The 16,244-nt window shown below is 44.0% G+C and overlaps 1 protein-coding gene and 1 long non-coding RNA gene across 15 annotated transcripts in view; one reads left to right on the top strand and one right to left on the bottom strand.

The window, feature by feature from the left end:
- KMT2C (lysine methyltransferase 2C) overlaps positions 1-14,144 on the bottom strand; it is a 201,933-nt gene extending 187,789 nt beyond the window's left edge. For 9 of the 13 annotated variants that reach the window (XM_033009705.2, XM_033009708.2, XM_033009703.2 and 6 more), the window contains exon 1: positions 13,175-14,144. In XM_033009705.2, coding sequence (XP_032865596.2) covers positions 13,175-13,350 — 176 coding nt within the window. In that variant the 5' untranslated portion in view covers positions 13,351-14,144. Of the gene's footprint in view, positions 1-12,469; positions 12,502-13,174 lie in introns of those variants that run through there. The other 4 variants (XM_033009711.2, XM_042802234.1, XM_033009700.2 and 1 more) reach the window with 3 other exon arrangements.
- Positions 13,446-16,244, top strand: part of LOC122154345 — a 41,992-nt gene continuing 39,193 nt past the window's right edge. For both annotated transcript variants that reach the window (XR_006166235.1, XR_006166234.1), the window contains exon 1: positions 13,446-13,521. This is a non-coding gene — a long non-coding RNA (uncharacterized LOC122154345). The remainder of the gene's footprint in view (positions 13,522-16,244) is intronic.

The raw sequence follows: 16,244 nt of genomic DNA, 5'->3' as shown, positions 1-16,244 counted from the left end.
AATCCAATGAGAATGTAAATTCTGCCAGATTTTCTTTAAAATTATCAAAATAGCCCTACCCTTTACTAGCAGATAAACTTTTAAATATACTCTTTAATAAGAAAATTTGGAATGCCAGGTGACACCATTTCTAAAACAAAGTGGCAAGGAAGTAATAATTTATTTAGTATATGTGGAATCACACAGATTAATAGATAAAGCAAGTATCAGGTGACAGAGGGAATAAGGAACACAGACAATGAAACAAAAAGATTTAGTAAACTATTTTCTTTCAAGTAATAATACAGGAAAACACTTCCTACAAAATAAAGGTTATCACACAAAATTCACTGTGTGAGAGCAATGGGTACAACATAGATAATGGACATGACCATCAGAAAGGATGCTCATAGAACAGGATCATATAATAACTCCGACTGAAAAAGCCCTCGAAGGCCAGCTAGCCCAACCTCCTGCTCAAAGCAGGTCAGAGACAGATCCCCAAATGGTTTACAAATATTTTTGAAGTTCAGTTTGTTGATTACACGGCTATGTAATTATACACAGTGTTGAAATCTCATGGTGGGATGCTATTCGAAATAACTTATGCCCCGAATAAACCAAGTACAGACAACAGAGATCAGGGCATAAAGGTGATATTCAGATGGCCTAAATCACACCTAAACACCTTCGTCCAGTACTTCCTATTAGATGGCTCTAAGGAACTCCCTGCTCAGCCCTTAGTCCTTCTGAATCGCATTTCAGAGATACCCAGTTCTCTCTTCTGACTAATCGTAAGGATTTCAGCAGAATTTGAGTACACTTCCTCCTATTCATTAGTAAGCTCCTTTAGAGTCGTAAAATGGGCATTGTTATTCTTTTAAAGCTTTGAAAGAAAACAATTCAGATAGAAACTGGACCATCACAATACTGCTGAAAAAGAAACCTAGGTGACATGACTATAGGAGCTAGAATTCAGTCTCTGCCCTGTCCCCAAGGCCCATTAGTAATGGCTGTTATGGAATATGCTCCCACACCACATGACGTGGTCACATCCATGCAGCTGTATATTCCCCAAGTTCAGTCTGGGCTATATATTGGGGGACAAAAAAAACCCAAAACCAAAAAACCTAACAGGAAAAACTCAACAACATGATCTAACAACACTTACAGTCTTTAGATAAAAGCTAGCTAGCAAATGCCTATCGCAATACTTTCCCAAATTCTAGTCAAACAAGGAAAACAGTGCACTTTAGAAGATATAGGATAGCTGAGAGCCCAGGCTTCAACTCAACAAGTTTATACATGTCTAAGACGACAGCCATGACTTCACTTTTTTGAAGTGTGAGCATATTAACTAAGTATAGACAAGAAACTCTCATTGGTCTAAAAAAAGCCTTAAAATAACAAGGTCAATCTAACAATTTAAAAACAGGTTCTTTTTGCCTATCACCACAGTCTAAAGCAAGTAAAATGAAAAAAAGACACATTAATTGAAAAAAGCAAACTGAAAATATTCTTAAAACAATATTTATTTACATTAAATTATCAGTAATTTAAATGCCCACTGAGAGTGTCTGGTTAACAAGCCTTGAGATTAAGATTTTCTGCTTGTCCATAAAGTAGGTGTACAATCAACAGGACTTTCTCTGTTCTGTTCCACCAACATATCCTCATCTGAGAAAACCACGTGTAAAACACACAAAATATATGAGCCAGTTTACCAAGTTTTTGTATTTATTCTTTACCAACAAACACAATCAAAATAGAAATGATTGTATCTAAAAACTGTACACAGCACACGACAGGACAAAGAATACTCTCACATTCCATTACAAAAAGAGGCGACAGAATAGCCAGCCATGAGCCAACCCTCACTGCTACATGAAAGACCTTAGGGAAATAATTTTGTTAAATAATCTTGCTTACAGATCATTTATTTCCTGAGTTACCCTCCTGTTTCTGGGGCCAGTTCTCTGCTAAAGGGTTTCTGGAAGACACAGGCAGAAAAATAAATTAGAATTCCCGCTGAATCTGTTTTGCACTTTCCTTTGTATAAATCTCTACCAGGATGCCTGATGCAAGGTTAATTATGCAAAACATGAACCAGGAAAAATTGTGTCAGAAGACTGAAGTAGCACTGAAAGGCAGCATTTCCCAGAGCCTTATGGCTTGTACATCCCATCTCTTCTGCTCCCTCTAGAGCAATTCTGCTGTGAGTGTTCTTCCTAAACTTACATCCCTATGGGTTAGAGAACATTAACTGTGGTACAGTGTTTGCCCAGGAGGCTGAAAGTAAAACTGATGAGAATTCTATCAGTTTCATTGAATTCCTCCTTCAATTAAAAAAAAAAAAAACAAACAACAACAAAAAAAAAAAAAAAAAAAAAAAAAAAAAAAAAAAAAACCAAAACCCACAAGCAAACAACAACCAAAAAAAACACAACCCAAACCAATGGTTATCATTATACTAGTAAATCAAACATAATTGGTGACATTGACCTTCAGGCTGACTAGCACAGAACAGCCTACATCCATGCTATCTGACTCCCAAGCTCTCAAACAATGAAGCCATATGTAAAATAAGCTGGGAGTGGTGTGTAACCCACACAAACCCTTGGGCCAGCCTTGAGAACTGTTTGGAAGAGCGCTGGCAGGCCAAGGTCAAAACTGCACAAGCAACCACTGCAATAATCTGACAACAGAGACAATAGTGCCCAGTGACTCCAAACATTCCCTGTTGGGTTTTTTATGAGCACAGACATGGCCACTGTGAAGAAGATGAGTGCTTCAGGTACCACAACACTATTGCTGGATACAACAGTGCTACTAACCAATACAAAACACAAGCACAGCCATGAATTAGCCCAATTTATACATGGTGAAATTTATGGAAATTGAAATGAACAGTTCTTTTCTCTTGAGTTTTATTTCAAAATTCCCTTTTCCAAGACTTTCTCCACAATGAAAGGCATTTGGCCCATTTCTAAGCGAAGTTCTAGTCTCGTGCAGTCCAGTGGGCCATAGTAAGAAAAAAATACAATACTCACTTGCTTTTATTACAAGGAGGGGGGAAAAAAGCAGAAGAAGGAAAAAAGTTGGATTAGAAACAAAAACGTAAGGAACAGAGAATGGAACTTAGTGAATAAGGAACTGGAAAGGCTGGGAGAGAGAAACTTCCACTGACCAAATGAAGGGAAGATGGTAAGCCTTTTGAAGCAACTAACAGAGGCTTTCAGAGCACGTGTCTTGAGGGTAAGAGGAGGCCTTCATCATCCAGACATCTAATAGAAAAGCAAAATAACAGAACAAACAGCCCAACATGTTTGTGAAAATGTTGAGGACAACTGTTTCACTAAGTTGAGGATGCCAGAAGAGCAGTTACTTCACACTTCACTCTATTAGGGCAGGCTCCATTTTAAACATCTCAATGTGTACAGTGATTTGGCTGGAAGTGGTAACGAGAAGCATTCACTGTGCCAAGGAAGGGGAAAAAATGAGAGCAGTAGAAAAAGGAGAACAAATTTTTATCTTCAATTAACTGAAATAAGAAAAGCAAATTTCAACAAACTCTCTGAACTTGTTGCTAGAATCTCTCAAGAATGCAATTTAAAAGAGGACTGGCAGTTATTGTACTGGAATACACACAATGGCAAAGTATTCCAACACAGGGGAGAGATAGGAAATACAGTATGAACAATATGGGCTGCATCAAAAGCAGCTAGTAATAAGGGTCTGAAGCTAGAAAGAATCACATTAGGAATGGAAACAAGGGCATTTTAATGAATATAAAGGAACAGCATAAACTGTCAGGGATAAAAATCAGAAGAGATAAAAGCACAGCATGCATTATTACCACTGTGCAATATAAAAGGCAAACAAAGTTTCAGAAGTATTTTAGAAGTAGGAATAAAAACACAGAAGTCAGTACATAACAATGTGAAAGAAGAACAAACGGATAACAAAACAGAATCAAATGCCGTTCTCTGTATTTCAGCCTTCATAAAACAGATTTATTGTAGCCAGTAATAAAAACTGATTATTAGGCTAAATAATTGGAGAATATTTCAAGTCAGCAGGACTGGAAGAACTTCAGACTATACTTCCGAAACAAACAGAAGTAATCTCTAAACTATGAGTGATCATCTTCTATAATACAGTCCTGGTGAAATTGCCCTAAGACAGGTCAGCAACAATGAAATAGAGTACTCACAAAAGTATTTATTTGCAAATTATTTTCAATCAAGGTAGGAGAACATTGCAAGGAAGTTCCTTCCTCCAGGACCTACATGAGGAAATTCATTTACATGGAAGAGTTGCATACGACACATGGCTGAAGCAGGGGCTATAAACATTTTGGAGGACAAGATCTTAATAAAAATCATTCTGATAAATTGAAAAGTGGTTCATATCAACCAAGTGAAACTTAGTAAATACTAGCAAACTTCCAAAGGATCAATCAGGTAAGTCAACATTAAGTTGCTACAGAGGTTAAGCTTGTTCAGTGCAGAACAAAGGAGACAATATCCTAAAAGATAAAAGTTTAATATAAAAATTGTTCTCTGTTTCAGCTGTGGAGTCTTAACTGTGAGTGATAGAAGACAAAACTGGCTTAATCAGCAGTAAAGAACATTTATTTTATACTTTATAAAATTAGTTATTGAAACCAGTTGCCTAGAGATGCAGTATAATTGCATTCTCCAAATACTTTAAAAACCAAATTGGAGAAACATTTGTCAGAAATGGTACAGATACACAAAACAGAAGGATGAGCAAGATCACCCTGAAGTCTTTTTTGGCCTTACAGTTCCATTCATCTGTGGTGATATAACAAAACTAAATATTCATTTTATTTAAAAGAATGTCATTGTGCTTCTCAATGCCACACTTCAGGAAAAAACCTAAATAATTCACATGCTAGATTTATGAAATGGCTTACTAATAAATCTCCCAAGTTTGAATACACCATAGCTCCCCCTTTATTAATAACAATATGGAACCATCCTATCATGTTTTGTTGAGAAAAATGTCACTAAGAACACTGCAGACAGTCTTCACTGCCCGACAAAGACAGGAGGGTAGATACCATTACTGGAGTGGCCTGGGTTCCATGAACCCTGGGATGTGCCAGAAGTCTGCAGCAGACAAGGTGCTCTCCAACAGTCATGTAAGATGCTGGTAAACGTTCAATGGCAGAGACTACACATTTGGACCACATCTTTGCTACCAAAAACTCCTTTTATCTTATTGTGCCATGCAAGTGATTCAAATGTACATGCTCCAAGGAATATAAAAATATAATAGGCAAAATTAAAAATTGGTAAAGTTTCCTAAAGCTGATTTTTTTCTGATAGCCTAATTGAAACTATTTTTGGCAAGAATTTATTGTCAGTAATGACGCAGCAGGAGAGAAAAAAGGCCTCTTTTTCCCTCTCCCTGCTCAAAGCCAAGTCTGGGGGGAACATCCTAGTTTGATAGGGTTTCCAGCGGCTTCTTCAAGAAAAGCAAGTAGAATGTTGATAAATACAGCATTGAAAATGAGTATTTCTATATTTATATTGGAATGTCTGGCAATATGATTTCGTGCATGTCTGAGTTAATAAAAATACTTGCAAAAATCTGAAAGGGAAGAATATTCTGAAAGAAGCAAGATCTCATGTTATTTTACTATAATGCCTATATGTTGATATACTTGTAGGAAGGAGCTTTCAGAATACCATAAACTACTGTCAACATAAAACATTTTACTTATACTATTATTTTAGGGTATTTTGAATATTCAGCTTAAGAATGATTCTGAGGATCAAAGTGAGAACCAAAGTTCCTGATTTAATCACTGCCAACATTTGGGGCAAGAATCAGTTAGATGAGAACAGCTCATCTGCCTATACGCTGTGAATAACCCTCTCAACAGCATTTTTAAAAAAAAAAAAAACAAAACAAAACAAAACAAACAACAAAACAAAACAAACAAACCCCAACCAGCATATATAACATGAGTATAGGCTGTAAAAAGCTCTCACAATCTCCTGTGACAACTCCTGTATTGAAGAACTCAAAGTCAACCTAAAACCCAAACACCCTCAAATTTCAGACAAGCAAGGCTATAGCTTTGCAGATACTACTTTAAGCTGGCAGTGCTACCAAAAGCCGTAGCCCTGCCTCTCCACAGCCTGGCCACTTGCTCCGGCCGCCTCCCTCACGCTATCACAACCACATTGCTTTGCCAGGTTAGTTTTAACCCAGATCAATTTTCCAATGCAGTTCACCACATGGCTACACAAACGCCTGGGTCAGCACATGGGAGAGAACAAACAGCTGGGAGTGGAGGGCAGGCAGCATTGCTGCTTCTCTTCACTGCCAGAGCCAGCTTAAGATTTATGGTGTTTGGGGAAAATAACCACCTGATGCACTCCATACACTCACTGCCTGTGTTTCTCTCAGTAATGAATATTCTAGATTTTAAGGGCTTTTTCTTATTTCATCTTACTTTCTTTCAAAAGCATCAGTGCTACAAGAACTTACTTGATGTAGTTCTTGAAGCAAGTGCTCAAACTTATTTTGATTACCCCATCTGACAAACTCGGGGATGGCATGAATGGGAATGTTTAGTGCCATCCTTCTAGTAAAAAACAGTAAAAATGAAAGCAAAAAACACAGAATTCAATGCAAGTTACTAGTAAACAGTACTTGCTACAGTAAAATCTTATCTGTATTTATCCGTGCCATATGAATCATGCAGATTGCATGAATTGGTAATAAAATATATTAAACATAGAATGGACAAAAGCTTTCAATATTTTTTGAAATTGTTAGTCACTTGTTTACTGTTTCATAACATCTTAGTGTACCTATGATAGCATTTCTTAAAAAGTTAAGTCCACCGCATCAGTGTGTAACAACATAAGGGAGTGATCATTAGTGGTGGATAAGAAAATTCTCTTTTCTCTGGTTATACATGAGCCTGCTACCCTTCCTGCATCGTTGTGGGACAGCTGGGCCAAAGCGGGAAAAAAAAAACAACTATTGCCTTAGAAAGGCAGAGCTTACCTATTCTCAGCAAGCCAACTGCCTTGGAAAACCATCTCTCAACTCAAATGACGACAGAGAGTAGAAATGTCCATTTCCAATTACTTAGCTTATGAAAGAGCAATGACAAAAAGTTAGTAAGTTAGTAGGAGTTGAACATGCTAACGAGAAAGAAAGAAAAAAAAAAATAACCAACAAACATCCACAAGCAAAGCCAAGAAAATAGAAGTGTTCTATTATTTCAAGCTGGGAAAAGTCTCCCATGTCAATGAATGCAGGATGAAAATTGTCTGGTGTGTAGATGGCTCAAAGAGTAGAAACCAAGAGACTGAGTTCTTATTCCTACTTCTGCAAAAGCATGCCTTATGACCGGTATACCTAATACATTGAGATTTCAGAGACTGTCATCATACTTGCTCTGTCATGATACTGTCTGATAGCTCTTGGAGGTCCTCTCATGACAAGGGCTACAGAAGTTCAATGGATCATCAAATACAAACATTAACAAACTAACAACTGTGATGTCAAAAAAAAAAAAATCTCAAAGAATTCTTCATTTACAACTGCAGTCTGTTTCAAATTGTGAAAACTAGGCTAAGGTTATAGAAAAATATCTATTTCCAGCATGAAGCCTAATCTCACTCACCCTTAAGACACAAATGAAGACACCACTTCAAGTTAATATTTATCAACTTTGATATCATGGCAAAACAATCCTGTAAAACCCACTATGTGTAACAACTTTCATGGCCATCTATCACAGAAGTCCTATGAAGGACTGAAAATCAACAGATTAATATAGAGATCATTTATCGGAGATCATTTACTTCCTGAGCAAACAGTACTGTGAGCAGTTTAAGCCAACACAAGAACTGTGTAAGACAGATGAAGAATTGCTTGGTAGTATGGATATGATGGAGGAAGTCATGCAACATGGGCTGCCAAAGAAAATGGCACAAAGTTCCTACAGGACCCTGCTGCACATAGCTCTGTCCTGTTCCACAGTGGACTGGAAAGGCCTTCAAAGGGCCAGTGTCACCTCCTGAGTATGAAGCCTACACCCATGCCTCATCTCTTCACACTGTGTCACTGGGTATGTACCTTCTGGCTTTTGGCCAAACATTTTGATACATGGCTTGTACAGGCAGAAGTATAGGCCACCGTTTGCTTTAAAACCTTAATCCTCATCTGTACAAGGGTTGTACAAAGCCCATGCATTAAAAGACTTCCATCTCGCCAGGTAGTAATGGCTTACCCTGACTGTGAACATGTATTTACTAACATTTTCATTGTATAACACAATATAAATTCTACATTTGCAAATGTTAAATTTTGAAGTGAGAAAAGGGCAGGCAAGTAAAGATACAAGTATCACATAGGAGGTATGTGACAAACTAAAGAAACACAACTGAGCTATAAGGAGAACCCATCCAACATGTTAAGGTTCTTTTGAAATTAATGTAGGTATCTTTAAATATTGGCCTACCCCAATGCAAATGCAGCTAAAGTAATGGTAAAAATTCTAAAATAATCATTTCCTGGAAAAAATGCTATGCTTACGTGTCCTCAAAACTATCTGCATGTGTGAGATTTATGGCCTTTGAAAACCTACTGCAGCTTACATTGGCCAAATTAATGAAAAACTAGGATGAAAATTAAAACATAGGTAATTCAAAATAAACATACAAAAAGTTTTCCACAAATCTCATGCTTTTTGAAATCATTATCCTATGCTGCTTTAAACTACACATATTTGCAAAAATAATTTGTAACGTACATCAAAGTCTGACAGATGCTGAAAATAAAACTTAAAATGAGTTTAGATACTGACTTACAAAATAACTGTTCTCATGGTCACTGTCAATGAGTCTTCTGGCTACTAAATTTTTGCTAAGAAGCTGAATCTGTCTGTGCTGTTTATAACCTGTATAGATTTAAAAAGCTCTAGTGCTTAAAATAGACAACTAAAATATTTACAGCACCTGTACAATATTATTCTGATACATTTTCATGAGTAAACAGCTGTTCATACATTGACAATGTAGTTAAACCTGAACCAATACTCTTCCCCCGCAACTTCTTTTTGATCACATTCCTATCCTTCAGGTCCACAGCCTGGAAACTGAAGTATAATCCAAGCACAGGAGTTAAATTTCCAAGATTTCAGGCCATATGATGAGATGCCCCCTAATTATTTCAATTTTTCCTATAAAATACCATCAAGACTTCATTTTTAACCATGCACCTGAAAGTCCTCCTACAATACATTATATCTTCAGTAATGCAACTTTATTATCTTTTTTTTTTGGCTTTCCTAAATACAATCTCTCCGCCTTTTAAATTCATTTGAAAGGTGATACTACAAAAATATTTTCCTTGTTCATTGCTTTGATTGTAGTTCTGTGTTCTTCCTTCTTCCTGATGAACCATATGATGAACAACCTACTTACTCTCAATTTCCAGGCTCTGCATGGCCTATTCTAGCTCTATCTCTTAAATTTGAACTGCTGTTCTACCAGTTATCAAAACGTAAGAAAGAAAATACGAGTGTTTGTCTAGCACTTCAGGCAGGAAACAAGCTATTTGTGAAAATCCTCAGGGTGACAATGCTACTATCCTTTAAATATACCCTCCAAGTCTGATGCCTATGAATCATTCACCGATGCAGAGATAGCCAGGGTACTTGAACTTCTGTATGTTCTTTTGCTCACAGCACTCTCACAGCTCCCTTGTGCTTTCCCAATACATTTCTTACATTTACATGCTGTCTTATCTTTACATTTAAATTAAGAAATTGTTTGTGCAGAAGCAATCTTTGCTTATGCATTTGTACTGTATGCAGTATAATGGTGCCCTGGCCTCTAGGCACAATTACAATATAAATAATAAAAATGAACTGTTGTTCACCTAAGATTAAGTCTCCTGACAATGCTATTCATGAAGCTGTACCCTTCAAACAATGATAAAAAGCTGTTCTAGCATCACACTCTACTCCAGGTACTGACACCACTGATTCCCAGTTCTTCACCTATAGGAAGCCTCAGCTGTTCCCTATACATATACCTGTGTCCTCAGTACCACTGGAATTTTTACAGGTAACCGGGTGAAACGCAGGGTAACAGAGACTTGTGCAGAGCTGTCCTACTGAAGAACCCTGTGCTCCCTTAACATAAGCCTATTTCTGGGAAGAGTTGAGAATCCTTGACATCTCACAGAAGCGGATTCAAGGCAGTTTTCCATCTGTCTGCTTAAACTCATCAAAATCTGCTTAAAAACATGGCCTTCGAGAAAGTAAAATACCTATAGCATTCTCCAATATGGTATTGTTCTTTAATGGAGGCATCCATAGCTGAGGAATTATTCTATTTTGGCTTTGCTGGTTTAATGTGGGGCTCTTTGTTTTATCATTACTTAGGCTGCACTTAGACTGAACATTCAGTGGAACATTTCCTATAATGGGATAAAGCAAAATGAACAAATGAACAATTTGACTGGCTAATAGTGATTTAGACATGTGATTACAGTACAGAAAATGGTCTGACATATGCTCTTTTATCTGGTTTACATGAGACACATTAATCCAACTGGAAAGCACCAAAGTGAAAAGGAAGACAGGACCAAGCAGTCAGAAGGAAAAAAAAAAAAAAAAAAAATTTACTTAGTTCTGCACTTGCTTAGCTAATTGTAATCAGTGTTTTGTAAACAGCAAAACTTACAAAGGAAAAACATTTTCTCCCCAAAATGGATACAACTAAAAAAAAAGACCAGTCTATACCTACTCTGAGAAAGTTAGAAAATAACTATTTTTGATAAAATCCTAGTTTTAGAAGCATTTATGACATGCCTTTACCAACACCACAGGTTTTCTATAAAGACGCAGAAGGACACTTAAGACCACATCAGACAGGAACAATCATACTGTGAAGAAAAAGAGTATTGATTCATTTTAATTTTTGTCTCAGCTAACTTAATTTCTGGCTCTTACACAAATGCTTATAGTCATGTCAGCATAAGTATTTTTTACAGGAAATTTTAATTTCCTCCTCAAACTAGTCGACGAAATTCCCATGACACCAAAAACTTTACTAAAAAAAGGAATTACCCCTTTAGCACCCACTTTTCATCAAGACCATGTACACAACCTCAAACTGGCCTATAAGATATGTCAACTTTCACAAATAACACTATTTTGCTTTTTGTGCAGACTGGTACATTTCAGTTGTATTTGCATTTTTCTTCCTAAAACTTCTTTTAAAATAAAATATTCAAAGGTTTCCTATGTAAGGTTTGGATTCCATATGTAGTAACAAAACCAAAGTATGTAAAACTAGGCATAAAGCAGGTGAACCTAAGAACTTTACTGCGAGTGTATGTTTGCCAACTACTTCCGACTATCGCTGTATGAAAATCTGTATCGAGCGAATACGTAAGATAATTAACAGAGAGAGCTTCAAACAATCTATCTCCACCAAAACCTGGGGGTGAATGTTAAAATCTTTGAAGGGACGCTTTCACCAACGACAACCAAAAAAATCCATATATCCCAAAGTAATGATAGTTCTGTTCTGTGATATTTATGTAACATATGTTTGTAAAAACAAGTTATAATAGAGTAAAGCATAGTCTTTGCATGCGTTTAGGTCCAGCCCAGATGAGTCCCTTGCTAGCGTTTTGGACTTCCACTGTGACATTATGGTTGGACTCGGTGATCTTAAAGGTCTTTTCCAGCCTAAATGATTGTGATTCAGAAGCAGACGGCGAGGTCTGGGGTGGGCGTCCAGCAAAGCACCAGCAGCTCACCTGGTTAAATACACTCAGGGGGTGTCAAACCGAAATCGTCCCTTCAAAACAAAGGGAAACAAACTCGGAAATCCCGAGGCTCCAACTGACTCTACAGCGCAGAGGCTATTCTGCTAACAAAATCCTTATGTTTCTTCCCAAAACGTGCTCGCCCAGCTTTGCCCTATTACTGCTGCCATCAGATATGTCACGGCAAGATCCACCGTTCTCAAAAATAACCCGCGGGGAGCGCAGCCAGCGCGGCAGCGGCCACCAGGCCTCTCCGCGCCCAGCCCGGCTCGGCACCTCACGGTTACCAGCGCCGGAGCGGCCGTACCCGCCCGTTCGCCCGCGTCTCTCGGCGGGGGGAGTGGGGGGGGAGGCGCTCCTTGTGCCCCCTCAAGGGCTCCCCGTCCCCGCGGCTGCGGCAACTTGTGCGCGCCCGCCCGGGGCTGAAGGGAGGGGAGAGGCCCCCTCAGGGCGGGCGCGGGGCGGCGGGGGGGGGGCAGCGGCACGCCGCGGCCGTTGGGGCCAACGAACGCCCGCGCCCCCGGCGGGGAGAGGCCGCGGTGAGGGGAAATCTGCCAGAGCCGAGGGAGAGACGCGCGCGCACACACACACACACACACACACACACACACACACACAGAGCCCCCCACACCACCACCCCCCCAACACACACCAACCCCGCTTGTGTTTGTTGTGCTTCGCCGCTGTCCCGCCGCCGCCTGACAGCTCCCCCCCCCCCCCCCTCCAGCCTCTCCCCACCTCCGCGCACACGGCGGGGTTGGCGGCGAAGAAACTCCTGCCTCAACTTTGCGTGTGCGCGTCCGCACCCGCCTCTGTCTGTCTGTGTGTCAGGAGGGGGGTTGCGGGGGGACACACACACACACACACACACACACGTTTCTCCTCGCCACCCGCCGAGAACCGTCTTTTCTTTCCCAAAAAGAGGAGGGGGGATAAAAAGGGAAAGCTACGAGGAACTACCGTCAAGCCAGACGACGCTGAAGGCAGCCGAGCGTCCTGGAGAAGAGACCCAAAAAGGAGAAGGGGGAAGGTGCAAAGGCAAGGGGAAAAGGAGGAAGAGGGGGAAGGGGGAAGAGCTGAAAAGAAACTCCGAAGAAGGAGGAGAAGAAATGAATAGGGACGGTGAAAGAAAAGTGGGAAAGGGAGAGCAGGCGGAGGAAGACAAAGGTGAAAAAGGAGGAGGAGGAGGGGAAAGTGCAAAGGGGAGAGGAGGAGAAGAAAGAAGGGCCCTTCTCAAAATGGCATTAGGCAGGAGGGAGGGGGCGACGAGCACCGAGTCTCCGCTGACAGCTCTGCCTGCGCCTGGCCGCCTGCCCCCTGCCCCTTTCTGCCTCGCACACACAAACGCTGAACTTACTTCTTTCTGGCTCTCTGGAAAGGGGAAGCGCCATCTTTGCGAGGCCGGCCCCTAGGTCTTTTGTCTGTGGCTGCTGCTGCTGCTGCTGGGGGGGGAGCTCCAGGCTCGGGGGGCTGCTGCTGCTGCTGAGGAGGCTCCACCACCGCCACCACCAGACTCTTGTCCTCCGTTGACATCCTAGTCAGCAGGACGAGAGAGACACATGGATGATGATGATGAGGATGAAGATGAGGATGGTGATGGGGATCCCGATGCTCCTCCTGCTCCCGCGGCTCCTCTCCTCCTCACCTCCGCCTCCTCCACCTCCGCCTCGCATTGCTGGCCTCAGCCGCCGCCGACCAGCACAGGTAGCAGGGGGAGCAGCATGGGGAGAGCAGGAGGAGGAGGGGAGGGGGGGGGTGGGGGGGGGCGCGAAGAGAAAGAGCGCTGAGGAAGGAAGGGTCTCACACACAATAACACCCCCTCCCCGGCTCGGCGGGGTCTGTCGGGGCTGGGGGTGGTGGCGGGCGAGGTGAAGAGAGCGAGCGAGAGGAGGCGGCTGATCCCGCCGCTGGGCTCCCCCCCCGCTCTCAGAGGCCCCGGGAGCTGGCGGCGGCTCCGGCTCCTGCGCTGCCCGGCTGCGGCGGCCGCCGCTTCATTGTACACTGGCCCTGCGCCCTCCCCCCGCGCAGAGCCCCCGGGGGCGGAGGAGGAGCAGGCGGCGGCGGCGGAGGCGGCAGGGGCCGAGGCCGAGCGGAGGAAGTTTTGACAGCTCCAGCTGTTGTGTGTGCCGAGGGCTGAGTCCGGCCGGGCTCCGCGTCCCCTTCCCAGCCGGGCCGGGAGCAGGAAGTTTAACTTTGGGGAAAGAAGGAGGAGGAAGGGTGAAAAAGGGGGAGGAGGCAGGGGGAGGAGGAGGCGGCTCCCTCTCCGCGGGGTGGAGAAGGGATCCCGGCGCTGCCGCCGCTGCCCTGGTGTGTAACCCCCCCCCCGCCCCCCCCCCCAGTGCGACACATAGACACAAACCCCTCCCGCCCTCCTCCTCCTCCTCCTCCTCCCCCCGCCGCGGCCCCACACTGCGCCTGCCCGGCCCGCCCGCCCACCGCCCGTCCCACGGCGCAGACACCCATCCGCCGCCGCTGACCTCACGGGCTGGCTGCCGCGGCGGGCTGCGGGGAAAGCGCGGAGCCGCGGAGCGGGGGACGGGACGGAGCGCAGCGCTCCGCACACCCACCCCGCACCGCACCCCGCGGGGGACGGCAGCCCGCTCGCTCCCCCCACCCCTCTCCCCGCCCTTGTTTTTTATTTATTTATTTATTTGTTTATTTTCCCCGACGTCCCCGTGGAATAAAAAAAAAAAAAAAGGAAAAAAAAAAAAAAAAACAAACACAACACTCAAGCTGGATATGAAAGTGGCCGCTTCGTAGCGGGGTGCCCCCGCCCCGTCCCCCCACATGGGCTGAGCTCTCCAGGGGCAGCGCACGGTGCCCGGCCCGGCGGCGCTCGCTCCTCCCGGGGAGCCGGGGCACGGCTGGCTGCAGCCAGGAGGCGGGGGGAGCTCCCCCCCCCCCTCCCCCCGCCGTGCGTCTGCGGCTCGGGGGGGCGGGGGGGAAGGCAGCGAGCGGCGGGGAGCCGCGGCCGCCCCCGGGGGAGGGGAGGGAGCAGAGTTCAGCGCTGTGTGCGAGGGAGACAAAGTCTGGGGAGCGTGGCCGCTTTCCAGCAGCTCCGGCTGGAACAGCTGCGGCCGCTCGGGGCGGCGGGGGGGCCCCCCCCCGGGCAGGGGCCTAGCTGGCTGCCTGCCCGCCCGGCTGCGCGGCGGCTCGGGGCGGGGTTAAGCCTCATTACAGGGGATTTAACGTGTCCCGGAGGCCAGGAAGGGACTCCGGCTCCGAAGGGGAGGGGGAGCGCTAGGGCCTCGCAGCCAGAGAAAAGTCCGGACACGGGGTTCCCAAGCGGGCCGTGCCCCCCATATCCCCTTTCCCGGATTTGCCGCCCCGGTTCTGTCCGGCGGCGGAGCTGCCCGCCCGGCCCGGCCCCCCCCCCCGCCGCCGCCGCCGCAGCGGGCGCCGCCCTGAGGGCAGCCCCTGAGGCGGCCTCCCGCCCGCCGCTGAGGGCAGCGCCGCGGGGCCCCTCACCCCCGGGCCCCGGCGTCCCTCCCTCCGTTCCCTCCCTCCCGCTGCCCCGAGCTGGAGCAGCCGGGTGCGGAGGGAGCGATTCAGATGCTGAATCGTCAAATGGGTCGTAGGCAGAACGAAAGAAACGAAGCCTGCCGCCCTGCAGCGTGCGTGGGTGACTCGGGTTTGGGGCAGGCACGCTGGAGAACTTCGCCGGACTTACAGAAGTCGTGGGCGGCGATACCTCCAAGGCTCCGAATACGTACAAATACATCTCGAGAGCGTTCCTCCCTTGTCATTTAGGTTCCAGTTCTGTGTTTGAATCCCGGTTGATAAAATGGCCTAGGGTAGCACACAGGTGCAACAAGGAAGGGAGGGAAGGAGGAGCTAATGTTAGCGACTATTTTTTTGATGTGAAAAGAAACAGCAATCCAGGCCTTTATGCTGTTCTTCCTTCCTAAATTTTTCACTTATCGGCTTCAGAAATGCTAAATGAAAATGGCATGCTGTGGAAAATAAGGCTTTTGCTAGTCTGTGTTCCTGGGAACCATTTCATAACAAAAAGCTTTCATTAGTTCATTTCCTAGGTTTGTGAGTAATTAAATTAGACCTTTGTGACATTTTCATATCTATATGTGGAGATAGAGGTAATACACTTTATCTATACATGTATTTGCATACATACATATATATATAAAATAACGTAAAGCCATCCCTTTCAGCCATGCAAGGACAGCAGTTGGATTGCTGGCATGACTTTCTTGGCCCTATTACTGAAAATGTACTCATTTCTGTCAAAATATATATCGCAAGATAAACGTTTATATTATGAAGCCTGCAAATGACAACATAGTTACACTGCTCATACCACTTCAGATATGGGGACTTGATCTGTTTACATCTTGTCTAACACAGAAAAAAGTGCCTTTGAATTTTGTTAACTCTGGCAAGTTAGCATAATTTAACTGAAAACATTTAAT

This window comes from Tyto alba, unplaced genomic scaffold, assembly GCF_018691265.1.
Source record: "Tyto alba isolate M040663 unplaced genomic scaffold, T.alba_DEE_v4.0 Super-Scaffold_38, whole genome shotgun sequence".
NCBI classification, from domain to species: Eukaryota; Metazoa; Chordata; class Aves; order Strigiformes; family Tytonidae; genus Tyto; species Tyto alba.
This window is presented reverse-complemented; position numbering and strand designations above follow the sequence as displayed.